This window comes from Phoenix dactylifera, chromosome 5, assembly GCF_051530095.1.
Source record: "Phoenix dactylifera cultivar Ajwa chromosome 5, Ajwa_hap1_PhDact_Kaust_v1.1, whole genome shotgun sequence".
NCBI lineage: Eukaryota > Viridiplantae > Streptophyta > Magnoliopsida > Arecales > Arecaceae > Phoenix > Phoenix dactylifera.
Window position 1 is genome coordinate 9,884,045 of NC_143194.1, and position 23,717 is coordinate 9,907,761.

Genomic DNA, 23,717 nt, shown 5'->3' on the forward strand with positions numbered 1-23,717 from the left:
AGTTTGGGAGTGTGAATCGGTCATATTTGGTAATTGATTGCATGTCCCGAAGGGCATAAGCAGGCGTTTCGTCCGCACATCATACTCATTCATCGCCCAATTATGGAAATCATTCACAATCATGGCCGAAACGTCGTCAGCTGGGAGGAGAGTTTAAAATTTAAATTTCTCTCCATGTGCCTCTAGGGTTGGCCACATGGCGGGTTTTGACTGGTTGGTCGGAGGTTTCAGGTCAAGCTCTGATTGGTTGATCTGCCATGTTTGTAATGTCCGGGCCCAAAACCAACTGGGCCCAATACTTTTGAGGCCCAGTCAGGGGTGTTGGGCCATATTTTTTGTAGGCCCGTACTTGAGCATTGGGCCAGGACGCCTGATGGGCCAACTAGAGCCCATTGTTGGCAGCCCATTTGATGGCTGCCACCTCATGCTATGTGCATGGAAGTGACTAGAGCCAGGTGGAAATAAGAGAAGGGCCCTGCTGTTAGACCCTCCACGGGGGAAGCTGGGGGTGACACCTCACCCCGGCTGCAGTGGTTACCCCCGCTTAAGGAAATAAAATTAAAATAAAAAAATTCAAAAATTCAAAAAATTTTTAAAATTCAAAATTTGAATTCTGAGATTCGAAATTTGAAGTTTAAAAAGAAAAAAAAAATTTTAAATCAAAAAAAAATATATAAAAAAAATTATTATTTTTGCTAGTAATTGACAGGGTGCAATCCCTCGAGGTTATCATACCTCTATTGGGACTCCTTACGGAGTAATCTCCAGAGCTTATTCAACGGGCATTCGGAGATTGACTGACGCAGAAGAATTGTGTTTAGTTTACATTCAAGTTATTGCTAAAAAAAATAAAAATAAAAATAAAAATAAAAAAATTATAAAAAAATAAATAAAAAAAAATTATTGATTGCTCATTTAATCAATACAACCTAATGACATTGCATAAATTTTAAAAAATATTGATTATTTGCTGCATTTAGTATTAAGCATTTGCATAAAGTAATTAAGGGCAAAACCCATTAAAAAGATAAGGTCGGGAAGTCATTACCTGTCCTTAGCCCAAAAATCACCACCTTGCATACTTATCCTAAGCCAAATTAACTTAAAATCAAATTAGACGTTGGCCTTAGGGTTTTCCCGAGCTCAATTAGGCTCTTGGAAAGAAGCGGCTGAAAGCCACTCCAGTGAGAATTTAGTAATTGGTGATGTCTAGGAAAGTTTTACAACAGTGAGAACTGTTACGGGTATTGTGGTATCGGTGTATCCCTTCTGGCACCACCACATACCCCGGGACTTTCCTGGTCACTGATTACTGGATTGCTTAAATGGTAAGCTCTAGCTTAATCTGAAAGGGAGATTAGGAGCTGTCTAATCTAGGAGAGAATTTCAGGAATTTTTTTTAACCTGATACATCTCTGTGCAACTAGATTTAAGAAGCTACTGAACCTCACTTAGTTCTAAGACTAATAGGGTCAAATTATTGCGTGGTGTCGGTTGTGGTCATTTGTGTCTAGCCCTTCTCTTCTTTTAGGATTTCGTTCATTGTAGGAGTCGAATCTAATTAAGTTGTGGAAAATGTATGCATGGTAGAAGGTCATTAAGGGATAAGTTAACCCCATTTGATCCTGAGATTGAAAGAACTTTTCATCACAACCTGCGAACTGTAAACCAACCGTCGATCTCTACAATGGGTGAACATATTAGAACCCTAAATGAATTGTTTGCACCCGCATCCGCTAGTCCCCCTACTTGCATAGTATTACCAATTAATAATGCAACCCAATTCGAGATTCGGGCTGCAACAATAAATATGTTACCCAAGTTTCATGGGTTCGAGAGTGAACAACCCTACATTCATCTAAACAAATTTTTGACAATCTGTCAAACGTTTAGAAATCAAAATTTAGATGAAGAGGGTATTAAATTAAGGTTATTTCCCATTACTTTAGAGGATCGTGCTGCTGCATGGCTGTATTCCCTAGCTTCAAATTCCATCACATCATGGGAACAACTATCTAGGAAGTTCATGGCTAAGTTCTATCCCATGGTAAAAACTGAAAAAATTAAAGGATGCAATCAGAACTTTTAGAGAAAAATCTGAGGAGGAATTTTTCCAACTATGGGAAAGATTCCATGATCTTTTGGTCAAGTGCCCCCACCATGGGCTTGACAAGGCTGATCTAGTACATTTCTTTTACAAAGGACTACCTCCGGCACATAGAAACATGATCGAGTCTATGCACAAAGGTAGGTTCATGGACCAAACCCCGGATCAAGCCTATGAATTTCTTGTTGACTTAGCCGAGAACGCCCAAAATTGGAGTAGCTATGGTGAGGAAGTAAATAGAGATGAGTTCGGGTCTAGAAAACCGGGTAATTATGAAATGAAAGCTGACCCAGAACTAAAAAATGTCATGTCCAATCTGGTGACTGGAATGAACAACTTAAGCAAAAAGTTTGATGCTTTCACTGTTTCCACTAGTCCGAGTTCATATAAAGAGTTAAATCCCATCATGAAAGTGGATCACGAGTCACATAGTTTATGTATCTTGTGTAATAGTTCTGAGCATCTAGTGGAGTGTTGTCCTAGTTTACCCAACATTAAGGCTGAACAGGCAAATGCTCTTAACTCATATAATGCCTTCAAGAAGCCCACTCCCAATTCATTCAGCCCAGTCTACCACCCTGATAATAGGTTCCACCCAAATTTTTCATACAAGCAAAATGAACCTATTCAGCATCAAGGTGGTCCACCAGGTTTTCAGAAGAATTTTCCCAGGATAGGTCCATCACAAATAAACTAATCATTGGCTCCACCTATTCCTACTTATAGTGCCCCTATCCCTCAGCAAACTACATCATTAGAAGCCATGATGGCTAACATGATGAAGCAGCAACAAGACTTCATCCAACAGCAACAACAGACCAACATAGCTCAAACCCAGACTAATCAATTCCATGCGCAAGCGATTGCAAAACTTGAGGTTAGTCTGAGCCAAATAGCTAACTCTCTAGGGGATAGGAAGAGAGGTGAATTGCCAAGTCAGCCAGTACCTAACCCTGGTAGGCAACAGAATCAAGGGTCGAGAGGCCAGTTTCAGATTGATTCTAATGGAAACCCTACCCATGAAGTCCAGGCAATTACCACTTTACGGTCTGGCAAGCACGTGGACAACAAAGTCCAACTTTCTGTGCAAGAAAAAGAAGAAAAGCATGAACCAAACCCCACCCAGAAAAAGGCACAAGAACAGGGAACACAAGGAATAGAGGAGAAACCAATAGAAACTTACACACCTAAGGCTCCCTTTCCTAGTAGACTACAAGACTCAAAGAAAAAATCTCAGTACGATGAAATCATGGAAGTCTTTAAAAATGTTCAAATAAATTTACCATTTCTAGATGCCATCAGACAGATCCCCTCCTATACAAAATTCTTAAAAGACCTAACCACGGTGAAAAGGAAAACCAGTATTCCTAGGCAAGTTGTGATGGCGGCACAAGCCTCATCTCTTATTCAACAACAGATTGCCCCAAAATACAAGGACCCTGGTTGCCCCACTGTTGAAATTAAAATAGGAGAAACCATCATTCGGAGAGCCCTATTAGACTTAGGAGCAAGTGTGAACCTATTACCCTATTCTGTCTACACCGAACTAGGTTTGGGGGAATTAAAGTCCACAAATATTACCTTGTCATTAGCAGATAGGACTGTGAAGTATCCCAAAGGAATTGTGGAGGATGTGATTGTAAAAGTTAATGAATTCTACTACTCTGTGGATTTTGTAGTCCTTGAAACTGAACCAGTAAAAAATCCAGAAAGTCACATCCCGATGATCCTAGGTAGACCATTTTTGGCCACTTCAAATGCTGTGATTAGTTGCCGAAATGGAATAATGACTCTAGCCTTTGGGAACATGACTGTCCAGCTCAATGTTTTTCATAGTAGTAGTCAGTCAACTGAGATGGACGATTTGGAAGAAATTCACATGATTGAGAATATAATTAGCAGTTCTTTTGAAGAGTCGAGTTATTCTAACCCATTAGAAAGATGTTTGGCTAATTTTGGTCAAGATTGCGAGTTAAGTCAAGAGGTTAATGCATTGTTAGATTCCATTCCTGTGATGGATACTAGCACATGGGCCACCAAGTTTGAATCATTGCCTATTTTGGAATCTCAGCTAGTGTCATCCAATGTCAAACCTCCACAACTAGAACTCAAAGACCTTCCTGAAAACTTGAAGTATGCATTTCTTGGAGAAAACAAGACCTTACCTGTTATAATTGCATCGAATCTAACTAAAGAACAGGAAGAGAAGCTGTTAAGTATCCTTAGGAAGAATCAGGAAGCTATCGGTTGGTCTATAGCTGATATTAAGGGGATTAGTCCTTCTGTGGTCCAACATAAAATCCATCTAGAAGAAGATGCAAAAATTTCTAGAGAACCACAAAGGCGACTTAATCCAATCATGAAGGACGTAGTTCGAGCCGAGGTCATCAAGCTTTTAGATGCAGGGATTATATACCCTATTTCTGATAGTCAATGGGTAAGCCCAGTTCAAGTCGTACCTAAAAAGTCTGGCATCACTGTGGTGAAAAATGATCACAATGAGTTAGTCCCTACTCGAGTCCAAACGGGATGGCGAGTATGCATCGACTATAGGAAGCTTAATGCCATGACTAGGAAAGACCACTTTCCTCTACCCTTCATCGATCAAATGCTAGAACGGCTAGCTGGCCACTCCCATTACTGTTTCCTCGATGGTTATTCTGGATATAACCAAGTCCCTATCGCACGTGAGGATCAAGAGAAAACCACATTCACCTGTCCTTATGGCACTTTTGCCTATCGTCGCATGCCTTTTGGGCTATGCAATGCACCAGCTACATTCCAACGGTGTATGATGAGTATTTTCTCCGACATGGTGGAGAAATTTTTAGAAGTTTTCATGGATGATTTTTCTGTATTTGGATCCAATTTTGAGGAATGTCTACACCACTTGACACTTGTTGTAGAACGCTGTAAACAGAAAAACTTAGTTCTTAACTGGGAGAAGTGTCATTTCATGGTAGAATCAGGTATTGTTTTAGGACACATTGTGTCACAAAGGGGAATTGAGGTGGATAAGGCCAAAGTAGAATTAATTGCTAAATTGCCACCTCCCAAAACTGTTAGGAAAGTCAGATCCTTTTTAGGGCATGCGGGTTTTTACCGCCGCTTTATCAAGGATTTCAGTAAATTGTCGAAACCCTTATGCGATTTGTTGGCGAAAGATGCTACTTTTAATTTTTCGCCAATTTGTATAACTGCTTTCGAAAGACTAAAGTCTGAACTAACTTCAGCACCCATCATAAGGAGTCCTGATTGGAGTCGTCCTTTTGAAATCATGTGTGATGCGTCCGATTATGCCATAGGTGTTGTCTTAGGTCAGCGAGTAGAGAAGCTTCCCCATGTTATTCATTATGCAAGCAAAACTCTAAATGACGCCCAACTCAACTATTCCACCACTGAAAAAGAATAGTTGGCAGTTGTTTTTGCTCTAGATAAATTCCGCCTCTACCTGATAGGATCTAAAGTTCTTATTTATTCTGATCATGCCGCCCTTAAGTACCTTCTCACAAAGAAGGATGCTAAGGCAAGGCTCATTCGTTGGATCCTATTGCTCCAGGAATTTGATCTCGAAATTCGAGACAAAAAAGGATCTGAAAATGTAGTAGCTGACCACTTGTCCAGACTAATTGTTGAGTCATCTGCAGAATCATTACCTGTGTCCGAGACCTTCCCTGATGAACAATTAATGATGATTTCCCATACCAATGTTCCATGGTATGCTGATGTAGTCAACTATCTAGTTACTGAACGAATGCCCCGTTCATGGACCAAACAAGAGAAATTTCGCTTCCTAGCTCGTGTAAAATGGTATTTTTGGGATGAACTATACTTGTACAAATACTGTCCTGATCAAATCATCAGACGATGCATCCCTAAACACGATCAAAGGAATGTCCTTTTCTTTTGTCATGACCATGCTTGTGGTGGTCATTTTAGTGGGAAGAAAACTGCTGCAAAAGTTTTGCAGTGCGGATTTTATTGGCCCACACTTTTTCGAGATGCGCATGACTATTGTAAATCTTGCGATCGATGTCAACGATTAGGAAAACTTTCGAGAAAGAATGAGATGCCCCTGAACCCTATCTTAATTATAGAAATTTTCGATGTTTGGGGTATTGATTTTATGGGTCCTTTTCCTATGTCGTTTGGGCATCAGTACATTCTTGTGGCAGTTGACTATGTATCGAAATGGATTGAGGCTATCGCGTGTAAGACCAATGATCACAAAGTGGTGATCAAGTTCCTTAAAGAATCTATCTTTGCTCGTTTTGGCACCCATCGTGCTATCATTAGTAATGGGGGGAAACATTTTTGTAATAAAATCTTTAAAGCCCTTATGAGAAAGTACAACATTAATTACAAGGTCAGTACACCATATCATCCACAAACAAGTGGACAAGTCGAAATTTCTAATCGGGAGATCAAGACCATCCTTGAAAAAACTGTTCATACATCTCGGAAGGATTGGTCTCTTAGGCTAACAGATGCACTGTGGGCATATCGGACGGCTTACAAAACACCAATTGGAATGTCTCCATATAGAACTGTCTATGGCAAGGCCTGCCATTTACCTGTTGAGTTAGAGCACAAGGCCTATTGGGCTATTAAACATTTAAATTTCGATCTTGACAAAGCAGGAGAACATAGGAAGCTTCAACTCGATGAGCTTGAAGAAATTAGAAACGATGCTTACGAGTGTGCCAAAAAGTACAAAGATCGCATGAAGATCATGCATGATAAAATGATCATTCGTAAGGAATTTCACCAAGGACAAAAAGTCCTTCTATATGATTCTCGATTACATCTATTCCCTGAAAAACTTAAATCTCGCTGGACTGGCCCATACACAGTAGAGAAAGTGCACCCGCATGGTGCAGTAGTAATATGCAATACCAAGGATGGTAGGTCCTTTCAAGTCAATGGACATCGTTTAAAACCATACCTTGAGTATCTGAGTCCAGAAGTTGAGGAGACACTTCTGACCGACCCTGTTTATCATGAATGAATTAGAATTGTCTGGCTGAAGACATAAAACTTAGCGCTCTTGGGAGGCAACCCAACATATAAATATTTTCTATAAAAAAAAAATACTAACATGCAGGTTTGGGGGATTTTGCCCCAATTTTCAATTTACCCACCCATATCAGGTAACCTCTCCTCTGTCCTCTTACTGCATTAAATTTTCTTTAACATTGAGGACAATGTTAGATTTAGGTTTGGGGGTATTTTTACGCATTTCAATTTGAAATTTTATTAAAAAAAAAGTTTTTAGTTAAAATTTTTGAAAAAAAATAATATATATATATATATATACAACACACAAGGTATATAAAATCTAAGAGCCCAATGACTAGTTGGAAGTAGTGCAAAGTGAGTTCTTTTTATTAAGTTCATTTTAGTGAGTTGTAAGCTAATTAGTGCTTTGAATTTCACAACACATCTGGCCTGCATTTTCTAAGGTATAGGTTCGACATTGTGTTGAGAATATGGTAGCAACCTCGAATCCTGATGAACCATCTTTTTCTGATCCAAAAAAAAAAAAAAAGATGGTGGATTTAGTCAGGTACATCGAAAAGGCCTACCTATTGTCAAAGGTCAGCGGGCTTGTGATGAGGAACCCGAGCATAGGTCCGTAGGGGAGTCTTGATGCCCGACACCTCATGCCAACTGGTGTGAGAATTGTCGACTAATTGCTCGCTACATGGAGGAATCATCACAAGAGTAAAAGTGCACAATATATACATTATCATTTCTCTTTAATGCAAAAAAAAATCAAAAAAATTAGTGTAAAAATGAAAAAAAAAATGTATATTGACCTTAAGAAAGACAATAGTGTGAAAGCCGTCGTTGTAAAAATTCGAGTAAACTGGAATATTACAGATAAAGCCCATGAGGTATTAAAGTAAACATCCACAACTCTCGAAATCCTGCAGAAAAGATGATTTTGAATCAGCAAATAGGTCTTGTCCGACCAATTCTTGGAAACTACTAATATTTGCGATATTTTGGAGATCCAAAACCTTAGCTTGTGCATGGTCCAAACTTCACTGAGCACTCAAGTATAAATAAGTCTTACAACTTCCTAACGGAAAACTTAATAACTTCAACTTAAATTGCATACTAACCTAGAAATTGGGCTACTTAGTAATTAAAACCTTGTGTGATTTTGAAATTCTTATCAGTTATGTACTTGAAATAAGACTTTCATTTCATAAACCAAATTTTATTTTGGGATTGAAGTTTGTGGGTAACTTCACTGCAAACCCTCACGAGACAACACTCGTCCACTAGGGTAACCTAGGGGTTTAACGGCTTGTTGCACATGCTAAGTGCAATCGTAATGCTCTACGAAAGTGAGTATTTATCTTAGGATATTTATATAATAAATAACACTTTTGCTCTCTCATTTTATCATTTTCGCACTGAATTGCTAGAGACTAGCAATAAGCTAGTTGGGGGTTGTGATGAGAGCACAAAAGTGCGACCTACATGTTACTAAAATTAGTGTTATTGTTAACCGATAATGATAAATTCACTGGATTAATATTATATTTGGGTTTAACATAGATTAGTATAAATTAGAGATAAAATGCACATTGAGTACAAATTTGACTTCAAATCGGGTCCGAGTCGGGTTCGGATCCGAGTCGGGTTTGGGTCCGAATCGAGTCCATTTCTTTTGTGCTTTTGGAAAATAATTTTGGGCAAATCTAAATTGGCTATATCATAACTATAAGGTGCTGGGTGACCCATGACTTGAAAGAATTGCACTTGACCTCGAGCCAGAATAGATGACCCGTCTACAAGCCAAATTTCATATCATACTATTTTTTTATATATGACTAATTAGACGGACCTTGGTGTCTTCCAGCTCCCGATTCATCTTCCACTCCAGCCGCCTGCAGTGCATCACCGCCCTTTCCTTTCTCCCGAGATCCAAGCGCGCCTCTCATCCGTGATCCCGGCAAAATCCTCAGCATCCCAACCGCGTGCCAGATCCCGTGCGAAAGAAGGGGAGAAGAAAGAATTCACCAGCCCGCGTCCCCACCTCCCGGAATCCCTTGAAGCAAGCATCCCAGCAAGGAAAATCCCAGCTCCCGATTCGCTTCCGTGATCCAAGCCGCCCGCGCGTCTCCTTCCTCCCGACGATCACGCTCTCAGCTCTTCCATGATCCCGGCGGTCCCGCATCCGTGCCAGCCACCATGCCAGCAAGCCGAGATCCCGTGTTACAGCCGATCCACACTGGATCCCTTCCACGATCGACTCCTCCCCGTCGATCCCGCTCCCAAACCAGCAACCAAAGAAGGAAGTCCCGCATCCGTGCCAGCCACCGTGCCAGCAACGCCCGGAATCCCAGCGTCTGAATCCAATCTCCGGCGATCCCGCACCGCGTCTTCACCGCGTCTCCACCGCATCCATGTCAGCGGCCATCATCCCGGATCCACGCATCCCAGCTCATCCCACGCGCTTCCTTCCTTCCGCGACTGGTCCACCATCCACCGAGGCCAAGATCGGCTCCTCCCGAGATCTCGCAGCCGGCCGTGAAGCATCCCGAAATCCCAGCGCCCGAGCCGGATTCGAAATCCCCCTTCCGTGATTCCATTTCAAGAAACTCTGCGGCTATAAGAGGAGAAGAAGGAGGAGGAGGAGGGGAGCTCGGAGTGGTAGGAGCCGGCTGGTCCAAGGAAGAAGAAGAAGAAAGGAGAGAGCTCGACTGCTTGGGCTGAGAAGAAAAACAGGGGAGCTCTGTTTTTGGGGAAAAAAGAATATAAAAAAAATACTTTATGTTCTAACGGGAGGGAGAAGCTCTTTGTTTTATTTTTTTTATGTTATTTGCAAAAGAAAAGAAACATTAGGTTTCCAATCTCCACTTTTATTTGTAATGAATTTTCTTTTTATCAAATCTATCATTTCCCTGTCATGCAAACTTTGTTCTAGGTTTAGTTAAATTTCTGTTTTCTTTATGAAATCTTTTAATTTTTCTTTTATGCAATACATGTCTAAGTTTTAATTTAATATTCTACAATTTATTATATGCATTCTAGAATTCTTAATTTTAAGATAATCTTGGAATTAATCCTTGCAGTTCGATTCACGATTTTAATTTATATTCTGTCTTTAGAAATCGACCCCTACTCTGCATCAAATTTCAATTGCAAGTTCTTTTTCTTTTCTTTGTTTATTTTTCGAATAGAAAATATTCTCTAATAGACTAGAGAATCATTCCACATCCCCGAAGTAATGTTTTTCTTTTATTATTCAAAAAACGATTTCAAAACCGAGTGAACGTTCTAATTTTTATGCAACTCCAATCGCCTCCCTGTGGATCGATCTCTTACAACCGCTATTCTTCGAGTAGGAAAGGTAAGAGTAAAATTAAATTTAAACTTTGTTTGTCGGTTCTAACAACGATCTGTTTAGCATATTTTTAGTTAGACAGGAAAGGACGAACACCTGCATTTCTTGATGTTGCTCCAAGAAAGGCAAACTCTAGCATGCCATTATAAATGCAGTCCCCTGAAGGCTCTTGTAGATGACAAGCAGCCCCAGTTGATCACATTTCATCTTGGTTGATCGATTTCGCCTGAGAAAAGCTACTTGCTTCACCCAAGATGACTAGGCCATCTTGACCTCGAAAATGGGGGGCAAGTGATAAATGCAGTCTCCTGAAGGCTCTTGTAGATGACAAGACAGCCCCAATTGATTACATTTCATCTTGGTTGATCGATTTCGCCTGAGAAAAGCTACTTGCTTCACCCGAGATGACTAGGCCATCTCGACCTCGAAAATGGGGGGCAAGTGATACAACTATGAACTTACCTATGCTAATAAGGTCAATCGAGTAATAAAAGCTTGCCACCTAGTGGGTTCAAAGCTTTCGAGGTGGCCAACTCAAAAGACGTGCACAAAGCTCTCTAAATCTCAAACTTTCTTCTACATGTGGCAATAACATAGCTGTATCGCGAATTGTTTCCTAATGACTACAGTACCCGAGCAAATCTCTTTTCCCAAAAATACGAAGAGATATATGGACAAGATATACAGTCTGTTGGAATCATCATTGATCGAGTGTAGTAGCTAACTAGAGTATCACCGTGGAAGTGTGCATCGATTCCATTCGATCCATCTAATTCAGACGACAAATGAGCCTAGATCTCCGGTGACCCTCACTAACTAGGTGCCTAAGTCAAACCAGTTCCTAGTGGCAACAGCAATCATGATTACGTGATGCATTCGACCACCAATTGGATTAAAAAATTAATGATGATCTCCCCTCTAAGAAAAAAAATAATTGCAGTTAGTACATGGTATGAACACTAAAATCTTGACCATGCTCATGCCACCACCTTGCACCAGCGACGAGGCCGGGATAAAATACCTGGATAACAGCAATCAGGCACCGACTTTTTACTCTTTGCCAAATTTTCTAAACTACCCTCCTATTACTCCGAGGCCTCGAAATGGAAATGATTACACCCACTTTGGAACCCACAACGATCCTATGAGTTAAGTACCTTGGACTTTTGAATTGCCACGGGTTCATGTCTCAATATTTGGTGGAAAAAGCAGTCTCAGTTGACACAGAACGGAGCCCACGGATCCCTCGCATCCTTCCAAAGGTAACCCCTACCATCTTCATTATTGCGCCTTAGCTGGTGTACCAAATCAGTAATTTTCTCACCGACCGAGGGTATTTTCAAAATTGTAAGTCATTAAATCCAACTTCTCGTTCCCCTCCCTCTCCCGGTGAGAATAGCGTGGCATCGGAGAGAGAAAGTCGGAGACAGAGGCATCGGACGGTGGAGATGCTGGCGGTATTCGATCGGTCGGTGGCGAAGAGCCCGGAGGGTCTGCGGAGCCCGGCGGCGGAGGATGGTGGTGGGGGAGGGGTGCGCCCTTTACTGGAGCACTTCGCGGCGGCGCATGAGGGAGCGGTGACCATACACCTCGGTTCCTCTGCCGGCGCTTTGGCCTTCTCCGATGAGAAGCAGAACCCCTTCCTCCCGAGGTCGAAATCCGATCACTCTTCTTTTTCTTCAGCGCTTTTTAACTTCTTTGTAGATTTAGTGCGTAATTTTCTTGTTTAGTCTTAGTTTTTGTTTCCCCACTGAGATCCACTTTTTGCGTGCGTTGTCTAAGGATTATTCTGAGTTCATTATTTCTTTCTATTGATATTCTGTTTTGACAGTTTATAATTCTTGTTTCTTAATTGTTCTGACTTAGAAATAGTTGAGGCTTACTCTGCGAGTTAAGGAGACGGGATCAAATGTTGACAGTTTTGCTTCTGGGAAAACTCAGCGAAGATCTTGATTTTTTTTTTGGAATTTTTGCAAGCAAGCCTCTTGCATATTTTTGTGTGCTTATGTGTTCCAACTGGTTTTTTTTTTTTCTTTGAGACTTGTTTGGAAAACCGAAACAGTTGTGGTTTCGCCCAAAATGGGCAATATATGAGAAATTTTTAGAAGAATAAGAATGACAGAAGGAGTTTTAAGACATGCTAAAACTTTGTTCATTGTTTAACTCATCTCTAGGATTTACAGAAATTCATATGAGCATTCTTATCTCTAGGACTGAGTTAATAATGAATTTTAAGGAAGATGTTGCTTTGAGCAGGATGATAAAGTAGCTAATCATGTTCATTATCATCACCCAAACCTTTCCCCATCAAAATGGGCTCCATTGCAGAGCATAACTTAATTGAGAAAGCCCTCTTAAAAAACTGAGAAGTTTTAAACAGATGCAGATCATTGTTGTGTACTTATTTTTCCCTCCATGCATGGTTTATATAGATTGGGGTCGGTGCTCGTCATTGGAGAGTTTGGGAGTGTGAATCGGTCATATTTGGTAATTGATTGCATGTCCCGAAGGGCATAAGCAGGCGTTTCGTCCGCACATCATACTCATTCATCGCCCAATTATGGAAATCATTCACAATCATGGCCGAAACGTCGTCAGCTGGGAGGAGAGTTTAAAATTTAAATTTCTCTCCATGTGCCTCTAGGGTTGGCCACATGGCGGGTTTTGACTGGTTGGTCGGAGGTTTCATGTCAAGCTCTGATTGGTTGATCTGCCATGTTTGTAATGTCCGGGCCCAAAACCAACTGGGCCCAATACTTTTGAGGCCCAGTCAGGGGTGTTGGGCCAGATTTTTTGTAGGCCCGTACTTGAGCATTGGGCCAGGACGCCTAATGGGCCAACTAGAGCCCATTGTTGGCAGCCAATTTGATGGCTGCCACCTCATGCTATGTGCATGGAAGTGACTAGGGCCAGGTGGAAATAAGAGAAGGGCCCTGCTGTTAGACCCTCCACGGGGGAAGCTGGGGGTGACACCTCACCCCGGCTGCAGTGGTTACCCCCGCTTAAGGACCTCTTCTAGCCCTTACCGTACTTCTCCTTCTTCTTGAGGGAGTTTTTGAACCAGAGAAGCCGGAGCAAGGACTGTTGCCGTTCATTGCCGGAGTTCGGTAAGCCTTGATCATATCATTTTCCTGCTTTCACCTCTCCTGTTTTCAAATAGAATAGAGAAGGGACTCCACAGCTCCACAGCCATTACCGGCTCTCAGGCGGGGGCGGCAGTCGGGCCGGAGTCCCGTTTCCCCTCTTTACCTTCTATGGGGCAGAGTGTCTCGGTGAAGAGAAGAAGGGAGGAAAGAAAAGAAAGAAAGAGAGAAAGAAAGAAGAGAGGGAAGATGGGCTCACCTGTGTGCGGTCGCCGGCGTCGTGGGGAACGGCCACAGGCGTCGCAGGAGCCGCCGGCCTCGGCTCGGCCGCAGGCAGCAGGCTCGGCCTCAGGTGTCGCCGGCCGTGGCCCGGCCCTCCCAAGCTCGCCTTTCTTCCTTCACGAGAGAAGAATAGAGAGAGGAAAGGGGAGGGCTTGGGAGCGAGAGGGGATATGGGAGGTTTGAGAAGGGAGACCAAAGATAAGAAGAAGGAAGGAAAGAAAGAAAGAAAGAGAGAAAAAGAGGAAAAGGGGACTCATCGATTCGTCGTCGCGTGCGGTGGCCATTGGCTTCGGCTGTGAGCGTCGCCGGCACGGGCATCGGCCTCAGGCGTGGCCGAGGGTGCCGCGGGCTCGGCCGGGGAAGCCGAGAGCTCGGCCGCGAGCGCCGCCGATCGCGGTCCGACCTCCCCGTGAGGAGGAGACCGTCGTCCTCCCTTCGCTGGAGAGGAGAGGAGAAGAGGAAGGGGAGATCGGGATGAAAGAGAAGAAGGGAGGAGAGGAAGCTTCGGGAAGGAGAAGAAAAGAAACAGAGAAGAAAAGAAAAAGGAAAGAAAAAGAAAAGAAGGAAAAAGAAAAAAAAATGGGTTTAGCCAAATTTGACTAAACTCGAGCTCAAACAGATTGAGCTAAGTCTGGACGAGCCCAAACTATAAAATTGAACCAAATCTAGCCCAATTTGAACTGGGTCCGAACTCAATTAGGCTGGGTTAGTCCCAGCAGACCCAACTAAGACTCAATTCAAGCCCAATTCAATTAACCAGAGGCCTAATCGGCTACAGGCTGACCCTGGCACAGGCCCAAATGGGCCACATTAACTCTAAACCCAAAATTTAACTTGGGATTAAGCCTATTGACGAAATTAGAAGGCTCCAACGTGGGTAAATTGGACTTGGGCCAAATTCTTGGATGGGATCCAAACAAGTAAACTCATAATTTTAACTGAGAAATTATGTATTAAACAAACGGAGAATAATGTGATCCTTATGATGTTGTGCAAGGTGATTAAGGATCCGTCATCTGAACTGGTCAAACGTGGGAAAGCGGATTACGGTAAATAACCTGTCCCAAGCTTCTATGGGTCATGTATGTAACTTGTCTTGATCTTATCATGGATCATGTATACAAGTGGTATGTTTTAGTTATAGAAATTATGGTTATGCATACATCATGCTTATACAGATTTTAAAATATTATGCATATATGATGATTGGAATTTCGTTACCATAATTGCACTTAATATAGTAATTATAGTATAAGATGATGAATTGAATTGCCTCTAGCTAAGTGTGCCACTTGCAAGAAATACTATATATGGACTCTTAGATGCTACGGCTGAATGTAACTGAGCTCGCCCTGCCAGTGGCCGCATAATAACTGAGCTCGCCCCGCCAGTGGCCGATAATGACTCTGCCGTAGCATCAGAGGGCGTAAACCACGGCATGCCGGTATACGATCCTACAGTGTATATTTACATGAAGATTTTTGATAACATACATAACATGATTATTGATTCAGTATGAATATTTTATCATGATAAATTGATAGACAGCATACATGTCAGCTTCTCAAACCCTATTTAAACATGTTCGGCATATTAATTGATTCGTTAAGATTATGCAGGATTACTTACTGAGCGGTGTAGCCCATACCATTTTATTGGTATTTTCTTTCAGATCCTCACCACTGATAGCTGCTAGAGACTTTTTCTTTTGTATCGGAGCTTCTCCCTTTTGAGGTGAAACAAATATACTTTTGTATACATAAAATATGTAGAAGCTCTGTATTTTGTACCACTGAGCATGTGTACTAAAAATGCTTTAATATATGAAAGTTTGATTGGTTTGACTATCCTTTTACCCATGTATGAGGCTGTGTGCTATTGTGGGTGGTGGTCGGCAATAACACGGCCGTGTCACGGATCCGGGTCCGGAGCGTGCCATGCGGTGGTATCAGAGCTTTAGGTTTAACAAGACTATAACCGTAAAAATCAGGGGTAATGGGTAGTTAAGATTATCATAATATATTAAGAGTGTCATAATACATTAGTCGAAGAAAGGAATTTATTTCAGTCTCATCCTAAACTTGTGACTGCTAGGTAGCTATAAGGAACATGGAGAACGAAGGAGATATGGGAGCACTTTCTCCAAACCCTAGTATACAATCATGGGCACACACCCCAGACCCTGTGGCAACGCAAGCAGACCTGGCAGGGTTATACCAGATAATTGCACAACTGCTTCAGCAACAATAAATGCAGTGGACTGTCAGGCCTGTACAACTGATGGAATCTCATTATGAGAGGTTCCGCAGGCTGAACCCACCACAGTTTGACGGTGGATCGGACCCTGTGGCAGCCGAGACCTGGATTCGGAAGATGGAAAAGATGTATCGAGCACTCCAATTTTCTGAGGAAGTAAAAGTTGGACTAGCCATCCCTATGTTGAAGGGAAACACGGAGTTTTGGTGGACTGTCGTAGAGACTATGATATCAATAGGATGACCTGGGGAGAATTTAAGAAATTATTTTATACTCAATACTTTCCGGATGCAGTCGGGCAGGCAAAACAAAACGAGTTCCTATCACTGGCTCAGTCCAAGTACATGACTGTCCTGGAGTACGCCAACAAGTTTAATGAGCTGGGCCGATTTTGCCCCCAGTTTATAGAAGATGAGACGAGTAAAGCGAATCGGTTTGAGCAGGGGCTGAAATGCAAAATCAGATCCCGATTATCCTCACACCTCTTTATAAACTACCGGGATGCTCTGGATCGAGCTTTAAAGGTGGAAGCCGAGTTGGATAGGTCGGAAAGAGAAAAAGGCGATATGAAGAGACCCGGGCCAGCTGAAAGCCAAAATGATAGGTCAAAAAATCCTCAGGCCCAGAAGAGGTAGAACGGGCCATGCCCTAACTGTCGCAGATTCCATGGTGGGCCTTGTTTAAAGAAAATTGGGGCATGTTTTAACTGTGGGCAGGTGGGACACATGGCGCGTGACTGCCCGAACCGAGTGAGGAAGGAGCCCAGATTTTCTGCGCCTGAAGACCAAGGACCGAGGAACAATCCCAGAGTATTCGCGCTGACTCGTCAAAATGCCAGTGCGAGCGAAAGAGTGGTGACAGGTACACTACCAGTCAACTCGAGTGATGCCTCTACTCTGTTTAATTTTGGTTCTACGCATTCCTTCATATTAGTTAGTTTTCTAGACAATTACACTGCATTTTATTTCTGCCTTGAGAGCCGCCAAGGCGCTAAGGAAGGGGTGTACGGCTTATCCGGCCTGTGCAACAGATACACAAAAGGAGATCAAACTGGTAAGTATTCCAGTACTCAGGGAACTCGGATATTTATCCTGATGAATTATCGGGATTACCCCCTGGTTGAGAAATCGAATTCACCATTGATTTTAGGAGAGGGACCCATCTTCAAGGCCCCTACCGGGCGATTCTTGCTAAGTTATGGGAACTGGAATTTTTGGAGGGAAACTTTGTCTATCTAAAAATGTCCTTTTCGAAGAGTGTTGCCTGATTCGGGCAACACGGCAAAATGAGTCCTCGCTACATCGGTCCACCTGGGGTATATTTAATTTCGAGGACGAAATTTATTTAAGGGGGGAGGATGTAATGTCCGGGCCCAAAACCAACTGGGCCCAATACTTTTGAGGCCCAGTCAGGGGTGTTGGGCCTGATTTTTTGTAGGCCCGTACTTGAGCATTGGGCCAGGACGCCTAATGGGCTAACTAGAGCCCATTGTTGGCAGCCCATTTGATGGCTGCCACCTCATGCATGTGCATGGAAGTGACTAGGGCCAGGTGGAAATAAGAGGAGGGCCCTGCTGTTAGACCCTCTATGGGGGAAATTGGGGGTGACGCCTCACCCCAGCTACAGTGGTTACCCCCGCTTAAGGACCTCTTCTAGCCCTTACCATACTTCTCCTTCTTCTTGAGGGAGTTTTTGAACCAGCGAAGCCAGAGCAAGGATTGTTGCCGTTCATTCTCGGAGTCCGATAAGCCTTGATCATATCATTTTCCTGTTTTCACCTCCCCTGTTTTCAAAATAGAATAGAGAAGGGACTCCACGGCTCTACAGCCGTTACCGGCTCTCGGGCGGGGGCGGCAGTCGGGCCGGAGTTCCGTTTTCCCTCTTTACCTTCTACGGGGTAGAGGGTCTCGGTGAAGAGAAGGGAGGAAAGAAAAGAAAGAAAGAAGAGAGGGAAGATGGGCTCACCTGTGTGCGGTCGCCGGCGTTGTGGGGAATGTCCTCAGACGTCGCAGGAGCCGCCGGCCTCGGCTCGGCCGCAGGCAGCAGGCTTGGCCTCAGGCGTTGCCGGCCGTGGCCCGGCCCTCCCAAGCTCGCCTTTCTTCCTTCATGAGAGAAGAATAGAGAGAGGGCTTGGGAGCGAGAGGGAATATGGGAGGTTTGAGAAGGGAGACCGAAGATAAGAAGAAGGAAAGAAAGAAAGAAAGAGAAAAAGAGGAAGAGGGGGCTCACCGGTTCGTCGTCGCGTGCGGCGGCTATCGGCTTCGGCCGCGAGCATCGTCGGCACGGGCATCGGCCTCAGGTGCGGCCGAGGGTGCCGCGGGCTCGGCCGGGGAAGCCGAGAGCTCGGCCGCGAGCGCCGCCGATCACGGTCCGATCTCCTGCCTGTGAGGAGGAGACTGTCGTCCTCCCTTCGTAGGAGAGGAGAGGAGAAGAGGAAGGGGAGATCGGGATCAAAGAGAAGAAGGGAGGAGAGGAAGCTTCGGGAAGGAGAAGAAAAGAAACAGAGAAGAAAAGAAAAAAGAAAGAAAAAGAAAAGAAGGAAAAAGAAAAAAAAATGGGTTTAGCCAAATTTGACTAAACCCGAGCCCAAACAGATTGGGCTAAGTCTGGACGAGCTCAAACTATAAAATTGAACCAAATCTAGCCCAATTTGAACTGGGTCCGAACCCAATTAGGCTGGGTTAGTCCCAGCAGACCCAACTAAGACTCAATTCAAGCCCAATTCAATTAACCAGAGGCCTAATCGGCTACAGGCTGACCCTAGCACAAGCCCAAATGGGCCACATTAACTCTAAACCCAAAATTTAACTTGGGATTAAGCCTATTGACCAAATTAGAAGGCTCCAACGTGGATAAATTGGACTTGGGCCAAATCCTTAGATGGGATCCAAACAAGTAAACTCATAATTTTAACTGAGAAATTATGTATTAAACAAACGGAGAATAATGTGATCCCTATGATGTTGTGCAAGGTGATTAAGGATCCGTCATCTGGACTGATCAAACGTGGGAAAGCGAATTACGGTAAGTAACCTGTCCCAACCTTCTATGGGTCATGTATGTAACTTGTCTTGATCTTATCATGGATCATGTATACAAGTGGTATGTTTTAGTTATAGAAATTATGGTTATGCATACATCATGCTTATATAGATTTTAAAATAATATGCATATATGTTGATTGGAATTTCGTTACCATAATTTCACTTAATATAGTAATTATAGTATAAGATGATGAATTGAATTGCCTCTAGCTAAGTGTACCACTTGCAAGAAATACTATGTATGGACTCTTAGATGCTACGGCTGAATGTAATTGAGCTCGCCCCGCCAGTGGTTGTATAATAACTGAGCTCGCCCCGCCAGTGGCTGATAATGACTCTGCCGTAGCATCAGAGGACGTAAACCACGGCATGCCGGCATACAATCCTACAGTGTATATTTACATGAAGATTTTTGATAGCATACATAATATGATTATTGATTCAGTACGAATATTTTGTCATGATAAATTGATAGACAACATATTAATTGATCCGTTAAGATTATGCAGGATTACTTACTAAGCCGTGTAGCTCATACTATTTTATTGGTATTTTCTTTCAGATCCTCACCACTGATAGCTGCCAGAGACTTTTTCTTTTGTATTAGGGCTTCTCCTTTTTGGGGTGAAACAAATATACTTTTGTATACATAAAATATGTAGAAGCTCTGTATTTTGTACCACTGAGCATGTGCACTAAAAATGCTTTAATATATGAAAGTTTGACTGGTTTGACTACCCTGTTACCCATGTATGAGGCTGCGTGCTATTGTGGGTGATGGTCGGCAATAGCACGGCCGTGTCACAAATCCGGGTCCGGGGCGTGACAATGTTGGCTGTGGCCGGTTCCGAGGCGTATGAGGTGTGATACATGGATCTCCTGAACCTGTGCTTATATGAGAGGTGTACCTTACTGTGCTAGGCATGCCATATTGTGTCATAAGGTACTGAGACAGTACCTGGTACCTGTACAGCAAGTCTAGGTGCTCACCAACTACAGAACTTTTTTTGTCTATTCTATTGCATGGCTCCCAAACAAGTCTTTCATCCTTTATCTCATCTAAATCACATGCAAAGCACATGTCACACACTAGTTTGTATTAATGTAAAAGTTGTCTGTCCACAGTAGTTCCTCTCTTCTTTGCAGATAATGGTGCATTTGTTGATGAAAGCCAAAATTCATCTGCTGTTTCATCCTTCATTAAGATTTGTTTTCTTTTCTTTTTTAAAAAAATTAAGTTCAGTATTACTTTGCTTTTCTTTATTTGATTTATGAAGGTTCTTCTATCATGAAAGACTTATATTTCCTGCTTTTGGCCATTATCATTGACTGCAATTTAGTGATCTCTTCAATGTCTTATTTCGTTACTTAATACATGTTTGCAGATTGTTTACTGTCATGAATGACATATTTTGCTTGTTCCAAGGACATATTGAGAACATTGCTCTTTTGAAGCAACAGTATGGACTGGGAAAGACTGCCAATGAAGCAATCATCGTAATAGAAGCATACAGAACATTAAGAGACAGAGGACCTTTCCCTGCAAGCCAGGTTGTGAGAGATCTGAATGGGAAATTTGCATTTGTTCTGTTTGACATCTCATCAAAATGTACCTTCATAGCTGCTGTGAGTAATCCCAATTGGCTTTCTCTCCTTTTATCATTATCTCATAGAACCATAAGAGTCCGAAAACAGTTAACAATGGGGTGCAATGGGATAGCAATATCAAAGTATTAGGTTCAAAATAACTGAATGGGATGGCAATATCAAAGTATTAGGTTCAAAAGAACTGCATAGAATTTTGAGGGAGGCTAATAGAGGGCATAATAAGTGCAAGGTTGGTTGCATTCCATTTTCATAATCCTTGGCCAATGGGCATCCATTTTATCTGTAATTTTTAGGGCCCTAAATGGAAGTGTAGATCCTCCCCCACTCATGAATTATTTCAGGGATTCTTCACCAATTTTTAGAAAAAAATGAAAAGCGAAAGTTTTCCTTTTCATTAATGCAGTTCGCTCATTCCATGATCTTCAACATTTGACATCGGAACGCTTTTACTTCTCTAGCATGGTTATACATGATTTAGTTGTATGCTTTTGTCTTCTTTGCTTTTTTGGCCGCCTGCTTTTTTAGTTTCCTTATGCCACGGTAATATATAAACACTATGGTCTAATGCTATTCTGACACTGCTGTTATTTCCTACTTTTTGATCTGTTCTTATAAGTTAAGTGTTGATTGGAAAAAAGCTTCTGTCAATAAAAGTTTTCCCTTACTAATACTAGATGGCAAAGAATTCATAATTTTGAACCTTTAAACATGGGGGGAAGATTCTTGTTACATCTATGATTTATATCTTGTTTATTCTTAAATTTGAAGTTCACACTCTTACATTGACCTCCATTGTAGATGTGTAAGCTTCAAGCAAGCATCAATCTTGCATCAGTTATCAATACAAAGCATATAGTTCCTCATGTTGCAGAGATATGCATGCAATTTGGTTTATCCTAAATCACAATTTAGGGCTAGGTTAGGTATAGAAACTATGAATTGATGGACTAGTGTGTCCAGGTCATGGTGACTTGTGTGACTTCGTTTCATTTTAGGAACTTACGCTTGTACATGTATGTAAGCAGTCTCATTATTGTTATGAGAAATGAATATGCCAAGTGCCGAACAATTGGTCAAGTCATTGAGATAATGCAGGTGAAAAGGCTTCTTTAAAGTTCTGAATGGAACCAGTGAACACCTCTTTCAATGATCTTATCCATGAGTCAGTAATTCCTGGATTATTATCAAATGATTGTCTTGTCATTTTCTTACTTAAAAATCCTTGCAATTGAATTCTGTCATTTTGTGTAAGTTCTTCTAATGTGATATGAAGAACTTGTTTATACTGAATAAACTCATAGTATTAGTTGGATACCCAAATACATATGTGTGTGTAGATATGTAGCTGGACTTGGATACACTCATCTGGATTTCCACTCAATCCAGTCAAGTCTAGATTGGACTATTGTGTTCCACATTGATGATATAAGCCATTGGATGCGATTTACTGCCTCTAAATTGCTTTCACAAAAAATCATGTGATTTGAAGACTCTTAGCCTATGCATCAAGTAGTCAAAAAAATGCAACGGTTCAAGTGTATGATCCAACGGCTTTGATCATCGATGTGGAGCCTCTATCATCCAATCTAGACCTAGCTGGATCTGAGGCCTCTCTCTCTCTCTATATATATATATACATTCACTCGAATGTATCCTAGTTTACCCGTCTCTCTCTACATACATACATACATACATATGTGTCTTTCCAAATTATACATGCATATCCATGTAAGTTTTATTATGTATATCCCTGTCACTATGACTGTATTTTGGAAATCTGTTTACCATGCATGACACATGGCCAAAGTTGATAAAATGGTCATATACTTTAGTATAGATATTTTTATCTAGGAATTTGCAGTTTGAGACATCAGAAACATTTCCAATCCAATCATTAAATTCTTGAATCCACTTGGGATTTTGAATGTTAGGAAAGACACTTTTGAAATTAATAGAAATTTCATTTGCATGCACTGAGATGAGGTGCACGTATCAACCTGACCGGATATATTAACATCTAAACAATGGTTTTATGAACTCTCATCCTCCTGTAAAAAATTATCCTGTATCTCATAATTCTCCCCATTTCAGGATGCTGATGGGAGTGTTCCATTCTTCTGGGGAACTGATTCCGAAGATCATCTTGTACTTTCTGATGATGTGGAGATTGTCAAGAAAGGCTGTGGGAAATCATATGCACCATTTCCTAAAGGCAATGCGCAAAGCATGGCATCTTAGTCCTCTTAATTCTTACACGATGAACACATCCTTTTTGGCTTTTCCAGTGTATCCTCATTCTTTTCCGATGCCTTGGCCAGGTTGCTTCTTTACAACTTCAGGGGGATTGCAGAGTTTTGAGCACCCTTTGAATGAGGTCAAGGCAATGCCAAGGGTTGACAGTGAAGGTCAAATCTGTGGGGCTACCTACAAGGTTGATGTTGAAGCTAAGAAGGAGACTGGAATGCCCAGGGTTGGCAGTTCTGCGAATTGGTCTTCTCAGTATTAATTCCGCAAACATCATTCAGGAGGCCCTTCTCTCTTGTTTTTCAGCCCTTGGTGTATTGATCCATGTTTTTAGACATTCATCTCCTATCTCGACTTGCCGACCCTGTATCCTTTATAAATTGCTTGTGCTGAACTCAGAGAGACTTCTTATTGCATGAAAACTGTCATGGACTTCTGGACCCCTTTGAGCGTATGTAGAGATCCATGTGGGAAATAAAATTCCAGCATTACCGCCATAATCTGTCCTTTGTGTTGGTATCAGTAAGTTCAGTGTTTCCATTTGGTGTGTTTCTCAAGGTAAGCAGGTAGCCTAGAATGCAGTGATCGTTACTCAGAAATTATCAGATAGTCTTGCAATTGTACTTTTCCATGCATCAAAGCATGATTGCAGGTAAGGAGGAATTGTTATGGTAAAAATCCAGCAGTAAGGCTGGTCAAACCAGTTCTGTTATTTACGGTAACATGCCCAC

At 42.0% G+C, this 23,717-nt stretch overlaps 1 protein-coding gene across 2 annotated transcripts; it reads left to right on the top strand.

Moving 5' to 3' along the window:
* The first annotated feature begins 11,839 nt into the window (after window positions 1–11,839).
* LOC103697569 (stem-specific protein TSJT1-like) lies at window positions 11,840–23,486 on the top strand. Of its 2 annotated transcripts, none has more exons than XM_039128939.2 (4): window positions 11,840–12,120; window positions 20,520–20,685; window positions 22,834–22,954; window positions 23,061–23,486. In XM_039128939.2, exons 1-4 carry the CDS (start codon window positions 11,918–11,920, stop codon window positions 23,246–23,248), a joined length of 678 nt encoding a protein of 225 aa, XP_038984867.1. In that variant the 5' UTR covers window positions 11,840–11,917; the 3' UTR covers window positions 23,249–23,486. The 2 variants fall into 2 exon arrangements, with proteins under 2 accessions (XP_038984867.1, XP_038984866.1); XM_039128938.2 differs by having other exon boundaries at window positions 11,842–12,120; window positions 20,520–20,760.
* The last annotated feature ends 231 nt before the right edge of the window (window positions 23,487–23,717 follow it).